Source organism: Rattus norvegicus, chromosome 10 (assembly GCF_036323735.1).
Source record: "Rattus norvegicus strain BN/NHsdMcwi chromosome 10, GRCr8, whole genome shotgun sequence".
Taxonomy (NCBI): Eukaryota; Metazoa; Chordata; class Mammalia; order Rodentia; family Muridae; genus Rattus; species Rattus norvegicus.
In genome coordinates this window covers 13410627-13428145 of record NC_086028.1, presented here as the reverse complement: position 1 = coordinate 13428145, position 17519 = coordinate 13410627, and the positions used below count along the sequence as shown (strand labels likewise).

General features: G+C 46.1%; 1 protein-coding gene across 2 annotated transcripts; it reads right to left on the bottom strand.

Annotated features, from left to right (window-relative positions):
- Window positions 1-7232: 7232 nt before the first annotated feature.
- Window positions 7233-13194, bottom strand: Csap1 (common salivary protein 1). 2 transcript variants are annotated; one of them, XM_039085154.2, is made up of 6 exons: window positions 11493-13194; window positions 10700-10775; window positions 9195-9277; window positions 9023-9106; window positions 8721-8823; window positions 7233-7626 (listed from the first exon to the last, which is right to left on the bottom strand). In XM_039085154.2, exons 4-6 carry the CDS (start codon window positions 9096-9098, stop codon window positions 7308-7310), a joined length of 498 nt encoding a protein of 165 aa, XP_038941082.1. In that variant the 5' UTR covers window positions 9099-9106; window positions 9195-9277; window positions 10700-10775; window positions 11493-13194; the 3' UTR covers window positions 7233-7307. The 2 variants fall into 2 exon arrangements, with proteins under 2 accessions (XP_038941082.1, NP_598306.2); NM_133622.2 differs by lacking the exons at window positions 10700-10775; window positions 11493-13194 and having other exon boundaries at window positions 9195-9204.
- Between the last annotated feature and the right edge of the window lie 4325 nt (window positions 13195-17519).

The window sequence follows — 17519 nt, the reverse complement described above, 5'->3', positions numbered from 1 at the left end:
GACCTGTCAGAATTACACCAGACTTCTCACCAGAGACTATGAAAGCCAGAAGATCCTGGACAGATGTCATACAGACCCTAAAAGAACACAAATGCCAGCCCAGGTTACTGTATCCAGCAAGACTCTCAATTAACATAGATGGAGAAACCAAGATATTCCATGACAAAACCAAATTTACACAATATCTTTCTACAAATCCAGCCCTACAAAGGATAATAAATGGTAAAGCCCAACATAAGGAGGCAAGCTACACCCTAGAAAAAGCAAGAAACTAATGGTTTTGCAACAAAATAAAGAGAAGACAAACGTAAACATAATCTCACCTCCAAATACGAAGATAACAGGGAGCAATAATCACTATTCCTTAATATCTCTGAACATCAATGAACTTAATTCCCCAATTAAAAAAAAACAGATTAACAAACTGGATATGCAATGAGGACCCAACATTTTGCTGCCTACAGGAAACACACCTCAGAGACAAAGACAGACACTACCTCAGAGTGAAAGGCTGGAAAACAACTTTCCAAGCAAATGGTCTGAAGAAGCAAGGTGTAGTAGCCATTCTAATATTGAATAAAATTGATTTTCAATTAAAAGTCATCAAAAAAGATAAGGAAGGACACTTCATATTCATCAAAGGAAAAATCCACCAAAATGAACTATCAATACTAAATATCTATGCTCCAAATACAAGGGCACCTACATACATAAAAGAAACCTTAGTAAAGCTCAAAGCACACATTGCACCTCACACAATAATAGTGGGAGATTTCAATACCCCACTCTCAGCAATAGACAGATCATGGGAACAAAAATTAAACAGAGACATAGACAGACTAACAGAAGTCATGAACCAAATGGACTTAACAGATATTTATAGAACATTCTATCCTAAAACAAAAGGATATACCTTCTTCTCACCACCTCATGGTACTTTCTCCAAAATTGACCATATAATCGGTCATAAAACAGGCCTCAACAGATACAGAAAGACAGAAATAATCCCATGAGTCCTATCAGACCACCACAGACTAAAGCTGGTCTTGAATAAAAATAAAGAAAGAACGTCCACATATACATGGAAGTTGAACAATGCTCTACTCAATGATAACCTGATCAAGGAAGAAATAAAAAAAGAAATTAAAGACTTCTTAGAATTTGGTGAAAATGAAGGTACAACATACCCAAACTTATGGGACACAATGAAAGCTGTGCTAAGAGGAAAACTCATAGCTCTGAGTGCCTGCAGATCTGGAAGAAATGGACAATTTCCTAGAGAGATACCAGGTACCAAAGTTAAATTAGGAACAGATAAACCATTTAAACAACCCCATAACTCCTAACGAGATAAAAGCAGTCATTAAAAGTCTCCCAACCAAAAAGAGCCCAGGTCCAGATGGGTTCAGTGAAGAATTCTATCAGAACTTCACAGAAGACCTCATACCAATACTATCCAAACTATTCCACAAAATTGAAACAGACGGAGCCCTACCGAATTCCTTCTATGAAGCCACAATTACTCTTATACCTAAATCACACAAAGACCAAACAAAGAAAGAGAACTTCAGACATAATTTCCTTATGAATACTGACACAAAAATACTCAATAAAATTCTTGCAAACAGAATCCAAGAGCACATCAAAACAATCATCCATCATGATCAAGTAGGCTTCATCCCAGGTATGCAGGGATGGTTTAATATATGGAAAATCATCAACATAATCCACTATATAAACAAACTAAAAGATAAAAACCACATGATCATTTCATTAGATGCTGAGAAAGCAATTGACAAAATTCAACATCCCTTCATGATAAAAGTCCTGGAAAGAACAGGAATTCAAGGCCCATACCTACACATAGTGAAAGCCATATACAGCAAACCAGTCGCTAACATTAAACTAAATGGAGAGAAACTTGAAGCAATCCCACTAAAATCAGGGATTAGACAAGGCTGCCCTCTCTCTCCCTACTTAATAAATATAGTTCTCAAAGTCCTAGCCAGAGGAATCAGACAGCGAAAGGAAATCAAAGGGATACAGATTGGAAAGGAAAAAGTCAAAATATCATTATTTGCAGATGATATGATAGTATATTTAAGTGACCCCAAAAGTTCCACCAGAGAACTACTAAACCTGATAAAAACCTTCAGCAAAATGGCTGGGTATAAAATTAATTCAAATATATCAGTAGCCTTCCTCTACACAAAAGAAAAACAAGCTAAGAACGAAATTAGGGAAACAACACCCTTCATAATAGTCCCAAATAATATAAAATACCTTGGTGTGACTTTAACCAAGCAAGTGAAATATCTGCATGATAAGAACTTCAAGCCTCGGGGTTGGGGATTTAGCTCAGCAGTAGAGCGCTTGCCTAGCAAGCACAAGGCCCTGGGTTCAGTCCCCAGCTCCGAAAAAAAGAAAAAAAGAAAAAAAGAACTTCAAGCCTCTGAAGAAATTGAAGAAGACCTCAGAAGATGGAAAAATCTCCCATGCTCATGGATTGGCTGGATAAATATAGTAAAAATGGCCATTCTACCAAAAGTGATCTACAGATTCAATGCAATCCCCATCAAAATTCCAATCCAATTCTTCATAGAGTTAGACAGAACAATTTGCAAATTCATCTGGAATAACAAAAATCTCAGGATAGCTAAAACTATCCTCAACAATAAAAGGACTTCCGGGGGAATCACTATCCTTGAACTCAAGCAGTATTACAGAGCAATAGAGATAAAAACTGTATGATATTGCTACAGAGACAGGCAGATAGACCAGTGGAATAGAATTGAAGACCCAGAAATGAACCCATACACCTATGGTCACTTGATTTTTCACAAAGGAGTCAAAACCATCCAATAGAAAAAAGATAGCATTTTCAGCAAATGCTGCTGGTTCAACTGGAGATCAGCATGTAGAAGAATGCAGATTGATCCATTCTTATCACTCTGTACAAAGCTTAAGTCCAAGTGGATCAAGGACCTCCACATCAAACAGATACACTCAAGCTAATAGAAGAAAAAGTGGGAAAGAATCTCGAACACATGGGCACTGGAGAAAATTTCCTGAACAAAACACCAATGACTTATGCTCTAAGATCAAGAATCGATAAATGGGATCTCATAAAACTGCAAAGCTTCTGTAAGGCAAAGGACACTGTGGTTAGGACAAAACAGCAAGCAACAGATTGGGAAAAGATCTTTACCAATCCTACAACTGATAGAGGGCTTATATCCAAAATATACAAAGAACTCATGAAGTTAGAGTGCAGGGAATCAAATAACCCAATTAAAAAATGGGATTCAGAGCTAAACAAAGAATTCACAGCTGAGGAATGCCAAATGGCTGAGAAGCACCTAAAGAAATGTTCAACATCTTTAGTCATAGGGAAATGCAAATCAAAACAACCCTGAGATTTCACCTCACACCAGTGAGAATGGCTAAGATCAAAAACTCAGGGGACAGCAGATGCTGGCGAGGATGTGGAGAAAGAGGAACACTACTCCACTGTTGGTGGGATTGCAGACTGGTACAACCATTCTGGAAATCAGTCGGAGGTTCCTCAGAAAATTGGACATTGAACTACCTGAGGACCATCTATACCTCTCTTGGGCATATACCCAAAAGATGCCCCAACATATAACAAAGACACATGCTCCACTATGTTCATAGCAGCCTTATTTATAATTGCCAGAAGCTGGAAAGAACTCAGATGAGAAATGGAGAAATGGATACAGAAAGTGTGGTACATCTACACAATAGAATACCACTCAGCTATCAAAAACAATGACTTTATGAAATTCATAGGCAAATGGATGGACCTGGAAAACATGATCCTGAGCGAGGTTACCCAATCACAGAAAAACACACATGGTATGCACTCATTGATAAGTGGATATTAGCCCAAATGCTCAAATTACCCTACGTACACAGAACACATGAAACTCAAGAAGGATGACCAAAATGCAGATGCTTCATTCCTTCTTTAAAAGGGGAACAAGAATAGCCTTGGCAGGGGATAGGGAGGCAAAGTTTAGAACCGAGGCTGAAGGAACGCCCATTCAGAGCCTGCCCCACATGTGGCCCACATATATACAGCCACCAAACTAGATAAGATGGATGAAGCAAAGAAGTGCAGGCTGACAGGAACCGGATGTAGATCTCTCCTGAGAGACACAGCCAGAATACAGCAAATACATAGGTGAATGCCAGCAGCAAACCAGGGAACTGAGAACAGGACCCCCGTTGAAGGAATCAGAGAAAGAACTGGAAGAGCTTGAAGGGGCTCGAGACCCCATATGAACAACAATGCCAAGCAACCAGAGCTTCCAGGGACTAAGCCACTACCTAAAGACTATACATGGACTGACCCTGGACTCTGACCTCATAGGTAGCAATGAATAGCCTAGTAAGAGCACCAATAGAAGGGGAAACTCTTGGTCCTGCCAAGGCTGGACTCCCAGTGATCAGGATTCTTAGGGGAAGGGCAGCAATGGGGGAAGGGTTGGGAGGCGAACACCCTTATAGAAGGAGAGGAGAAGGGGTTAGGGGGATATTGGCATGAAAACTGGGAAAGGGAATAACATTTCAAATATAAATAAGAAATACCCAATTTAATAAAGATGAAAAAAAGAAAAGATAAAAGGAAGTAAAAAAAATGGCAGAAAAAGGGATGATTCTGAGAAATATTTGACAGAATAAGATAGGCCCAACCCTCATAAGAAGAGAAAGGAGGGCTAGAGAGATGGCTCAGAGGTTTAGAGAACTGGCTGCTCTTCCAGAGATCCTGAGTTCAACTTCCAGCCACCACATGGTGGCTCAAACCATCTAGAGAGATACTCATGAGATCTGATGCCCTCTTCTGGCCTGCAAGCATACGTGTGGGCAGAATGCTGTGTATGTGTGTGTGTGTGTGTGTGTGTGTGTGTGTGTGTGTGTGTGTGTGTGTGTGTGCCTGCATGTATAATACATTAATAAATTTTTTTAAAGAGAGGAAAGGGAAGCTACTTAAGAGAGTGGTACAAAGGGGTTGGGGACTTAGCTCAGTGGTAGAGCACTTGCCTAGCAAGCACAAGGCCCTGGGTTCGGTCCCCAGCTCCGAAAAAAAGAAAAAAGAAAAAAAAAGAGTGATACAGAGAGAAAAGGGGAGAAGGTAGATTTACTTGGAGAGTTTTACAGAGACAGGTTGAAGAGAGAAGCAGGTGAAGACAGACGCAGACAGAGAATGAGAAGACAGAAGGTTAGAACAGATTGTTAAAGTTACACTGAGGTTAGGGGTTGGGGATTTAGCTCAGTGGTAGAGCGTTTGCCTAGGAAGCGCAAGGCCCTGGGTTCGGTCCCCAGCTCCAAAAAAAAAAAAAAGTTACACTGAGGTCAATCAGAGCAATTCAGGAGAGGCAGAGAGGTAGAGACAGACACACACACACAGAGAGAGAGAGAGAGAGAGAGAGAGAGAGACACAGAGAGAGAGAGAGAGACAGAGAGAGAGAGAGAGACACAGAGAGAGAGAGAGAGAGACAGAGAGAGAGACAGAGAGAGAGAGAGACAGAGAGAGAGACAGAGAGACAGAGACAGAGACAGAGACAGAGAGAGACAGAGAGACCAGATTGAATCAGTCAGCTTGGCAAGGAGTTTAAGCCAGAGCAGCTGAGTTGAACCAATCATCCAGGGATCAGGGAGAACGAGGAAGGGTGAGCTTATTGAGCATGAAGTCTCAGAGGCTAAAAACATTCTAGGTCTAGATTGTATTGCATGGAGCCTAGAAGCTTCCAAGACTAGGCCTAGGTTAGCAGACAGAGGGAGGACGTCTCAGAGATAACAATTATTTCAGCTGAATGAAAGCTACTTTTACAGTTCTCAACCTGTGGGTCATGACCACCAGCAAACACATATTTCCGGATGATCTTAGGAACTGAGACACCTCTCAGTAGCAAAATTACAGTTATCAAGTAGCAAGGAAAATAATTTGTTGTTAGGGGTCCCCAAGATTACTGGAAATACATGATTTTCTGTGGTTGTCCCCCACAGATTGAGAACTCATAATCTAGAACCATGTCCACCTTGACTCTCCTCACCAGTCACTCCTGTAGAGAGGCCAGAGCCGCCTGCACCTGGAGGGCAGCCTTAGGGTCACAGGAGTTCAACACCAGAGCCTCAGGGCTAACCTGAGAACTCTCCCGTTGCCCATTGCTTACTTTCCCCGAGAGTGCTGGGAGTGAGGGCACCTGCTTCTTCTCCATACCGCTTATGAGCTGGGGGAGAGCCAGGGAATATTTGAACCTGGGCCTGGAGCTCCCTTCTTGCTGCATCTACTTGGCTGATGCTCCCTCCTCTCTGAAAGCCAAGCTCAGATCCCATTCCCTCCAGGAAGAGTTTCTGAAGCTCCTCAATCTTCCTCACCCCTTCCACACACCTCCCTGCACATGGACCCAGGGATGTAGGCACATCAGCAACCACCATGAGCTTCTGCACTGACTCCTATCGCAAACGGTCCATCCCCTGAACTGCTGGCCCGTTTCTGTGTCCGTGTGTGTGTGTGTGTGTGTGTGTGTGTGTGTGTGTGTGTGTGTGTGTGTGTGTGTTGTATTCGAGAATGTTGGGGAACTCATGCACTTATATATGTGTACATACCTGTGGAGGCCAGAGATTGACCGTGGGTGTTTTGGGGCAGCGGCTGTCTATATTTCTTATTTTGTAAAGCAAGATCTCTTTCCTGAAGGAGAGCTTGCAGATCTGACTTGACAGGCTGGCCCGTGAGCACTGAGGACCATCCTGTCTCTACCCCTCCTCCACCCTCCCACTGCTGTGGTTGCAGACTTGCGCCAGCTTTTGTGCAGGTTCTGGGGACCAAACTTAGGCTCTCATTCTTGAACAGCGAACATTTTCCCCACTGAGCCACCTCTGTAACTCCTCCAGGTTCCCACCGCCCCCTTTTTTTGGTCCCCTAGTGCAAGGAAGAGTCAGATGAGAACAAGCTATTGGCAGATGTCTAATGGCCTCCCTTGCACAAACAGAGAAACTAGAGCGATGCAGGGCCAGCAGATGAGAGCTGGTTTGCCCCTGGTGCAGAGCACAGTGCACAATGGGTGGTCTCTGAGCTGACACTTCAGATGTTATAGCTTAAGGTCTCTGTAGGTGGGGCCCAAATCCTTGCCAGATCTACTTCTACCCACCCTTCATTTTGGAGCACAGAACCCTCTCAGACCCAAGGATTACACTAAGACACACAGTTCATGCAGATGTTGTATTTATTAGTGGATTCAGTTTGGAAGTACCTGACACTTCAGTTTCAGTGGCCATATACCTTACTCTGTACATGTACCGTTTACATTTCCCCACAAATACCTCATGCCCTTTAACCCACCTGTCACATAATAGCCACAAATGCCCCTGAACACATGGTTGGGATTTTCAGGATAGCTAGTGTACACATATCTACCCGTCAAAGGCCCTATTATTAACTCCCGAGGCTGGCTAGTAGTAATGATTATTTGATGCATAAAGATATAGAATGATCCGGAGAACCCAAGGACAGTCTCATCAGGGTTCAGCTTGACTTCAATCTCAGCCCTTCCAGAAGAGCCATATTCTTGACTCCAGTTGTTGCCAAACTTAAGCCGAATGCTAGGAAAAAAGAAACATTCCAAACACTCAACCAGACGTGCATGACCCGCCTTCCTTGGTCTATGGTGCCCCTCCCCGCTCTCTTTCGGCTTCTAAAGACAAAAGACATACTAAAGAAGAAAACACCACTCACAAACACTGTGACCTGAAACCCACTACTACAAGATGGCTCCGTTCCCTCTTGCACACAGTAGACGGCACAAGCAGAGAGGACCTTGGGAACGAGCTCACTGAGACCTTCAATGGAAGCAGCTGCTGTCAGTCGTAGCTGACCCTGGCCAAGCTTGGATTTCCTCAGCCTAGGTCACTTCACAGCAGCAGATCTCAGAGCAGGCACCTTCCATGCCCCTAGGAAACTTCACCAGTCAACCCGCTAAGTTCATCAGCGCCCTCATCTTTGGTCTTGTGTCAGAGCTTTCTGCCCTGTTCACACACTCTCCTCAACCCTCTGGTTCTCTCCTCTGTTTCTTGGGTGTCTGGTGTTCTCTACGTACAAAACAGAAAGCCATTCCTGGCCTCAAGCAGGGTGGCCCCCACTCTCAGAGGACTGACGTGGGGTCTTCTGCTTCCAGCATATCTTACCGCTCATGTCCCCTCAGAGCTGCACTCTGACCCTCTCCTCTTTATTTTTTTTTTTTCGGAGCTGGGGACCGAACCCAGGGCCTTGCACTTGCTAGTCAAGCGCTCTACCACTGAGCTAAATCCCCAACCCCTTTTTGTTTTGTTTTGTTTTGTTTTTTGACCCTCTCCTCTTTAGACCCTAACCTGACACACTCGATTTTGCTATGGAGTTTGGGCCTTTCATGGTTGACTTCAGTAAGGAGAAGCATCTCCAACCTTCTTTGATCAACTCAAGAGGCAACAGGAAGAATTTACAAATGAATTCTGCCAGAAAAAGCCTGTGTGCAGGAGAGGTAGAAGAGACAGGGACAAGACAAGGGTTTGGCTGGGAGCTCTGTGACTCTGTTAATCAAATGACTTTAATGAGCCACCAGAAGCCAGATGGGATTCCATGAGAAGCATATAAAAGGTTTCCCGAAGCCATGGAAAGAATCGGGAACCAGTAGTAAGGGTCATCATCCCATCTTACTTACCTACTAAGAATGTTATTCTTCAAACTTGCCCAAATTCCTGTTACAGGTTCTCCTTCGGGTGCAACAATACAGAAATGTTTTCCAGTTTCTGAGCCATGATATCCTGTGTGCATAAAACCCCCAAAGGGACAAAACCCACTCAGTCATGTGGAGGATCTGTCTTTCCACCCTTGAAGCCAGGAAGGGTAGTCCTGTGACAATATTTAGTCTGTGTCAAAGGCTGGGTGCAGTCCCCATGTCTTCTAGGTTGAGAGAGATGAGCTGGCCACAGGAGAGAGGGACAGATTTCAGACTTGACTTACTACTTTGTGTCAAAACGGCGGGGGTCCCCAAGAAGGCAAGAATCAGTAAGGGCAGCATGGCCTCCAGCTGGAACATCTGAAAATCTGAGGGAAAGAGCAAAGACCACCCAACTCCTAGACAGGGAACCAGCCGCACTTTGCCATGCCCACCCCTGGGAGCCACACACCTTACCTGGCTGGGAGAATTCACCTTGGTGATCTTGTGCCTGGATCTCTTTCCCCTCCCCTTATATGCTCCTGGAGCTTCTTGGGCCCCTGTCCAGAAGGAAGGAGCCACAGGCCTCCAGAGAGACAGGAAGGAGCTGGTAGGGGGTCTCTTCCTGGGGGTGTTCTCAAAGCCATTTTGGAAAGCTACAGGGCACACTGTGTTTGCCGTCTTGGCACTGTAGCCTATGTCAACAGGACTGTGACACTGATGGCCATTTATTTCCATTGTCACCTCTGGGCTCTCTCCCACAGGTACCTGGTCACAGTTTGACTTTAGAAGTTGGAGAGGTTTGTTGAGAGCCCTTCCCCAGCTCAGCCCAGCAGATTTCAATCCTCTGAGTAACATAAGTACTGATCTCAGAGACACTACAGAGCAGGCCCAGGGCCTCTCATTGAGGGGCCTAGGCAGTTCCTTGGTCTGGCACTCTTCCCAGAACAAGCCCCCTGCCAACCTCAGAGAGCCAGAGACAAGTCTTGCTCCTTCTATCCTGCTTAAAGAACAAACAAGAGGCATTCTGATAATAGGTGCTTGACCTGTCCAGGCTCTCTGTGGTGGTCTCTCTTCTATGATGGATTAAGTAGTAAGGAAGAACAGGAGAGAGAGGAGAGAGGAGAGAGAGAGAGAGAGAGAGAGAGAGAGAGAGAGAGAGAGAGAGAGAGAGAGAGAGAGACTCAAGACATAACAGGAGCCATGATAAAAGTCAGAGAGTGAAATCTCTTATCCAACCCATCTGGCAGCACCAGGGGCCTGACTGAGCTTTGTGTGTGTGTGTGTGTGTGTGTGTGTGTGTGTGTGTGTGTGTATGTGTGTCTGTGTCTGTGTCTGTGTGTGTATCTGTGTGTGTCTCTGTGTGTGTCTCTGTGTGTGTCTGTGTGTGTGTCTGTGTGTGTGTGTATCTGTGTGTGTGTATCTGTGTGTGTGTCTTGTGTGTGTGTGTGTGTATGTGTGTCTGTGTCTGTGTCTGTGTGTGTATCTGTGTGTGTCTCTGTGTGTGTGTCTGTGTGTGTGTCTGTGTGTGTGTCTGTGTGTGTGTATCTGTGTGTGTGTATCTGTGTGTGTGTCTTGTGTGTGTGTGTGTGTGTGTGTGTGTGTGTGTGTATTACTTGGGATTGAACCCAGACCACCAATACATTAGGCAAGTGCTCTACTACTGAGCTATATGAGAACCCTTTTTCTTCTGTTACTGTGTATGTTGATTTGGGAGTACATGAACATGTATGCACGTGTTGATGGACATCAAATGTCTTCTTTTTCTTCCCTCTCCTCCTCCTCCCCCTCCTCTTCCTTCTCCTCCTCCCCCTCCTCTTCCTATTCTTCCTCCTCCTCTTCCTCCTCCTCTTCCTCCTCCTTCTCCTCCTCCTCCTCCTCCTTCTCCTCCTCCTCCTCCTCCTTCTCCTCTTCTTCTTTTGATAGGATCTTTGTATTATGGTCCTGACTGGCCAGGACCTAACTATATAGACTATATTTACCTTGAATTCATAGAGATCTGCCTCTGCTTCCCGAATGTTGTGACTAAAGGTCTGGTGTTCCACACCTGGAGTTTTCCTACTTTTTTAATTTAAAAAGAAAATGCATATATGGGTGTTTTGCCTGTATATAAGTCTGTGGACTACTTTTATACCTGTACACTTGGAGGCCAGAAGAAGGCATCAGATCCCCTGAAACTGGAGTTATAGACGGTTGTAACAGTGCTGAGAGTCCAACCCAGGTCCTCTGGAAGAGCAGCCAGTGTTCACAGTTGCTGAGCCCCCTCTCCAGCCCCATTATTCCTATGTTTTTAGACCTTCTCTCGGCAAACCAAGAGCTCACTGATTCAGCTGGACTCTTGTCAACGGGTTCCAAAGATGCTCCTGTCCCCCACTTCCTTGCACTAGCACTACAAGCATGCACTGCAGAACCCAACCTTTTTACGCGGGTGCTAGGAATCAAATTCACACCCTTATCTCGTTGGCAAATGTTTCACCAACTGAGCCATCTCTTTATCCCTTCCTCAAACCCGAAGAGCCCCTTCTTTATCTGGGTGGTGATGTTCTCCAGGGCTTGGGTCCTCAGAGGCTAACCTCTGTCTGCTGTACTTCCCTCTGTCTATCCTCTATCTGCCCCTTCTCAGCCCCTTCTTGAAGGAAGACCCGTGAAAAGAACCTGAAGACATGTTTGTCAAGTCGTTGTGTTAGTGACTGAAAAGCATCCCATTGGAATGGTCTGGGAAGACGGGATGGAGAAAATGATGAAGGAGGAGACAAAGGTTATTTGGTACCCCACCTGGGGCAGAAAGCGATTTTAGGAAGGGCATCCTCAGGGTCTCTGGAGATAGTACAAGGGCATGACTGTTGATACAGTATGGAAGCCAGACTTGACACAAAGCCCAGCTTCATGAGGGATGCGATGGATGAGTTGGGTCTCTGCTGTGCCTCCAGCCTTTCATCTGTTTATATCTGGAAAATCAGAGAATTACAGAAAATCTTCAGTGTTTCTGTAAGAATCCACAGAGATCTTCCATCTAAGTACCAGATGTCTATGACGTGCAGGTCAGGGTCATTCTATGGAAAGGACATAAGCCTAGAAAGAGCAGATGTGTGTCTCTAGGGCAACAGAAGGCCGATACCATGACAACAGAAGGCCGATACCATGGCGATCCCCTGCTCCAGAGCTCTGAGGAGTCATGAGAAGGGGTGTGATGTCACGCACTGCCTCTCTCCTCGGTGAATGGATTGAGAGCAAGTCAATGTGTCTTGATGCCCTCGTGTGTTACAACAACTTGCAAAAAAAAATGGCCTTGCCAGGAACTAGAGACCCTGGTCTCCTGGGGATGAGGGATGGGCTACAGAACGGGAAGGAACCTCCATTTCCTGAGTCAGGAGGAACTACTAATACCTATCAAGGGGTGAGAGAGCTAGACCTTCAAAGGCCACACTGGCCTGCCTTGTGTTTCTGAGCTGAGAATGTTTTTCACTGTCTTATAATCATCATAAAAAGTGAAAAAGCAGAAAAATATTTTGTGACTCATGACAGTTTTCAGGGTTGAAGTGACTAGTGCCTCCAAGGTTGAGAGCACGGACTGCTCTTACAGAGGAACAGATTGGGTTCCCAGCAGCCACATCAGGTGGCGCCTACCACTTACAATTCTAGCTCCCAGAGATTAGATGGCTTCTTCTGGCTTCCAAAGATACCTAGACTCACATGAATATAACACCTCCTGCCCCCGCTTGGACATGTGCGCATACACGCACATGCACACGTAATTAAAATAAATCTTTCCCCCTTTTGAATACAAGGTCTTACTATGTAGCCCTGGCTGGCCTAGACTCACTATATAGGCTGCTTAGCCTCCTACTCCCAGAGATCCATCTGCCCCTGCCTCCTCAGAGCTGGGATTAAAGACCTGCACTACCACATCTGCCAGGAAAAAAGAAAGAAAAAGGAAAAGAAAAGATTTCTATAATCTTTATGCCTTCCTCATCCCAAGGTTGAGAGCATGTGTTTGCTGTCTGCACTGTTTTGGGCTCACAGAGCAGACATTATCCGCTCTCTCACACAGTCTGCTGACCCTGTACATACTCCTTACCCTGGAGCAAGTGCAGCTTGATTCCTGGTTGGCTGGACAAGAGTGTAGGGGTTCTCGTCAATAGCTATCTTTAGTGGGGGCTAGGAAGGGGATCTCTGACCTGCATACCTGCACTTGGATCTCAGTACTGCACTGTCTCCCTAGGGAGGCTCATAGATGCCAAGCCCCATTGATGGATGCTGCACCCACTTCACTCACCCTTCCAGCCCTCCTTACACCTCTACCCTGCAGACACAGTGGAGGCTTGGTTGGGGACAGGGCAACAGATCCCCTCCTGATGCTCCAGAAGGATCCTTGAGGAGGTGGAGGCGGAAGGGCCTGAGCTCTTGGCAGACACGCTCTTGGAGCTAGGGGCCTGGAAGGGAACACAAAGGGGGCTTGTGTTCTGTCCCAACCCAGCCCAAGGGCACTTTTGTGGGCTGGCTGTCATTTCGAATGCCAAAAGGAGGGTCTGGCTGGTAGAGGTTCAAGGAAATACCCCTTGAGTGGAGGGTAAGGAATACATTGACTTAGGCTGGCCAGAGAGCATTATAGGATGTGCCCAGCCGCTCAGGGAAGGAACACTTTCATGGTGTTGGGATGTAGGAATGGCTACCACACATTCGTGCACCTACACGTGATAATACACACTCACCCAGCTATGCCCATGTTGAACAGATACAGTCCTCACATGCGCAGGGGGTATGGGGGGAGTCCCATCTCAAAAGAGTCTTTCTCTGTAACCCCTCAGTCACAGAGCTGGCCCTGAGCCTACACCAAAGAATGCTCAACACAGGCCTTTTGTCCCTCAGGATCAGGACTCCCCCAAAGGGGGATTTACTGGGCATTTATCAACTGCCTTGGGCACAACCCAGGCTGCACTGTGCCAGGGATGGAACAATGGGGCCTTCTCCTCCAACAGAGGTGGGCCTTGGCCTGCCGAGTCCATAGGGTAGGAGGTGGGTGTAACACACAACTCTGGTCTCCCTCCTCTCTTGATATCGGGCTACAGGAGACTCCTCTGGACACTCTGGATAACTGGGTCTCCGTCTGCAGCCCACTCAGAGCCATATCCATGGAGCCAACTACAGGAAGCTTCTGTCCTCACTGGGAGGCTAGATCTTGGGTCCCTGGCTCTGGTCTTGGGAAATTTGGCCAGGGTGTGATTTCTGGGGCCAAGGAGGAAGCTGACTCCTCCACATATCCCCAGCTGATCCCTGCAACACAGGAACCAGACAAGACTGATGGGAGGGGAAGACGAAGGACCAAAAGCCAAATGGCGTATGTGTACAGTGAGAGACAGAGGCTGTCCTTGTACATAGACTCACGTCAATGCTGCCAGGAAAGGACACTAAGAAGAAACCAAAATCGGGAGGCAAATTATTTCTATATTAATGAAAAACCCAGCAACCTTCGCCCAAATCCCTCCTCCATGCCCCTCCCTTCACTAAGCATTTTTGCAACTCTCTGACCCAGAAAACTCTTTAAAACACTGTATTAGAAAACAAGGTGCCGGGCTGGAGAGATGGCTCAGCGGTTAAGAGCTCTGACTGCTCTTCTAGAGGTCCTGAGTTCAAATCCCAGCAACTACATGGTGGCTCACAACCATCTGCAATGGGATCCCATGCCCTCTGATGGTGCGTCTGAAGACAGCGTACTTATATACACTAAATAAATCAATCTTTAGAAAATCAAGGTGCCAATCACATGCATTGCCTCATTATGAACATAATTCCATCGGTGGGTCAGTGACATGGCTCAGTAGCCACTAAGCCTGCCAGCCTGAGTTCTATTCCCCAGGACCCACATGATAGGCAGAGCAGAAAGAACTGATTCCAACAAGCTGTCCTTTGACCAGTTCAAAATATGAACTGGAGGAGCACATTTGGGTCAGAGCTGGGTTACAGGAGATGTGATAGGCCCACCCCCACCCTTGAGTGTGGGAGTCTGGGTACTTGGTGTTGAAAGCCCAGCTGAGGATAGGACAAAAGGAGTTCTGAAGACATTGCTCCAGCAGCACAGACGCTGGAGGTGTTCGCAAACATGGTTTTAGGTTCTGACATTTTTCTTCTAATCTGTTTTCACCCCAACTGGGTCTCCAATCCTCAGGATAAGTCCCTAGACTCATCTCCTTTCTCTCAAACTGTCCAGGATCACTCACAGGCCACTGGGAGCAAAGGGACAGTGAGGGACAGTGCTTAACACATTCAAACACCTAGCTCAAAGCTTTTGAGGCTGTGGGGTCTTGGAACTGAGTGTGAGAGCGGGGTTGGGGGTGCTACCAGCAAAGGATTTCTGAGAGTGCAAAGTGAGGCGTTTCTGGTGGCGCTTGCCCATGTTGCATTCTGGGACCTCGCTGCAGCCTGGGTTCTAAACACACAATGTGCTTTGGGTTCTGCGTGTGTCCCCATACCACACAAGGCTAACAAGAGCTGCCTGAAGTACCTGGGCTCAGATTCAAGACTATCGTATGCTATTAACTGCAATGGTTGTTACTGTGCACACTACGTGCGCTGTGCGTAGTTTAATTACAGCAAACAAAGACTCAATGTTGTCCCATGTCATTCTTCAGCATGTTAGGTATCCAGAAGTTTTCTCTTTGGATTGTAGAGAAATAAGCATCTCGATTAGCACACAAACTCGCACTCGTTTTTAAAAATGGTGAAAGGGCTGGAGAGGTAGCTCAGTGGTTAAGAGCACCGACTGCTCTTCCACAGGTCCTGAGTTCAAATCCCAGCAACCACATGGTGGCTCACAACCATCTGTAATGGGATCTGATGCCCTCTGATGGTGTGTCTGAAGACAGCGACAGTGTACTCATATACATTACATAAATATTTTTTAAATGATGAAAAGGGGGTGGTGAGATGGCTTAATGGCTAAGTGGCTGCTCTTCCTAAGTCCAAATCCCAGCAACCATGGGGGCTCATAACAATCTATAAAGGGATCTGATGCCCTCTTCTGGTATGTACATGCAGATAGAGCACTCCTACATTAAAAAACAAAACAAAACAAAAAAAACAGAAAACAAAAAAAATGGTGAAAGGGCTGGAGATAGTTCAGCATTTGTGAGCACTGACTGCTCTTCCAGAGGTCCTGAGTTCAACTCCCAGCAACTACATGATGTCTCACAACCATCTATAATGGGATCTGATGCCCTCTTCTTGCACGCGGGGATATATGCAGGCAGAACACTTGTACACAATCAAATACATAATACACAAATAAATAACTTTTTAAATGGTGAAAGGGGGCTGGAATTCTTGCTGCTCTCCCAGAGGCTCAGAGTTCTGTCACCAGCACCCACATCAGTGCCTCATAGGCTGCAGAGACTCCGACACCTCCTCCTGGCCTCCCCAGAAACCCACCCAGACACACACGTGGACACACGAAGAAATGTATCTTAAATGGTAAAATGTGCGGATACCAAATGATTGTTTTAAAATAAGGTTCTTTGTGATCTATTATCAATACATGTGTACATCTATTTTACATATTCATATATTGGGGTCCCATAAACGTTTCTCCAGTGAGGAACTGGAGAGATAGCCCAGTTAAGAGAACCATTGCTCTTCCAGTCAAGAAAGTTCGATTCCCAGCACTTCCGTCCGATGGTAGTACCTTCAAACTGTGTATAACTCCAGGCCCTGGAGATCCAACACTCTCTTCTGGCTTCTACATACAACTGTCCTCCGATGTACATAACCACACATGGATACACATGCATACACATAACTTTAACAGGATAGATAGAGCTCTTAAAAAGAAAAAAAAAAAAAAGCACCACCCTCTTTAGGGAAAAAAAGTCAAAGGTCAAAAGTTCAGAAAGTTACGGAAGCCTTGTTCTAGTTAATGTATCTATTCCCACGTCCCAACTCACCACCAACATTCCCATCCACTGAGGGTCCCTCAGACTTCTGCCCCTGTCCGGGCCACCATCTTCTCCATCGTGAGGCCCGCCCGCCCCATCCCACCTCTAGACCCCAGCTCTCGGCCTCCCTCCCACAGACGTCTCTAGTTAGAAAAGCTACTTCTTGCTGGCTGCCCTTCCCCGTGTTCCAGCAGCTCCACTGGCTCCTGACCATGCACAAAGGGGTCGCTCGGTAGCTGTGACCTGCCGTTTGTTTTTGACATGTTCCCTTGAGCCTCTTCTCCACTTAGCTGGCCCCTGTGCCCTCTCACCAACTTTTCAAGAAATTAACTAGAGGATGTAAATACGCCAGGCCCGTGGCTGCCCCCTGATGGTGAGAGATGGACATGCAGGAGGCTACTCCGGTCACACAGCAGGGATTTCCGGTTTTCCTGTCACTTCAGGCCCTCGTTTAAACATGGTTGATGGGTCAGAGTGAGGATGCCTAGCCAGGGAACCTCTTAGAATGTCCTAGAGACTTCAGTTCATGTCCATCTTGTCGCCTTCCTTCATCCTCCTTCAGCTCTTAGACACTGCAGTGCAGAACAGAGGGCGGAATACCTTGGCTTTGCCCCTATAAGGCTTGAACGCTGCACACTTTTCCCCAGAGCACCGGTTCCAGTGCTGTGAGATCAGGTCCCAAAAAGTCTGAGGGTGCATCCTGTGTTGGTACAGTGCTGGCCCCTCATCAACAAAAGATGAGGTTTGTGGGTGCTGTGATTCCAGGACCAGGAAGAAGAGGTGAACAGAGAACCTCAGAACATGTCTCAAAAGAAAACAGCAAGACTTACTGAACCAGCCCCCTTTCACTGTTTTTTTTAATTATTCATGTATT

Excerpts from the sequence above, each read along its gene's own strand:
- Csap1 (XM_039085154.2), bottom strand. The coding sequence starts at position 9,098 with ATGTTCCAGCTGGAGGCCATGCTGCCCTTACTGATTCTTGCCTTCTTG. Across the intron at positions 8,824-9,022 it reads CGCCGTTTTGACACAAAGTA|GATATCATGGCTCAGAAACT; the intron begins GTAAGTCAAGTC and ends TTATGCACACAG. Across the intron at positions 7,627-8,720 it reads AAGAATAACATTCTTAGTAG|CATTCGGCTTAAGTTTGGCA; the intron begins GTAAGTAAGATG and ends CTTTTTTCCTAG.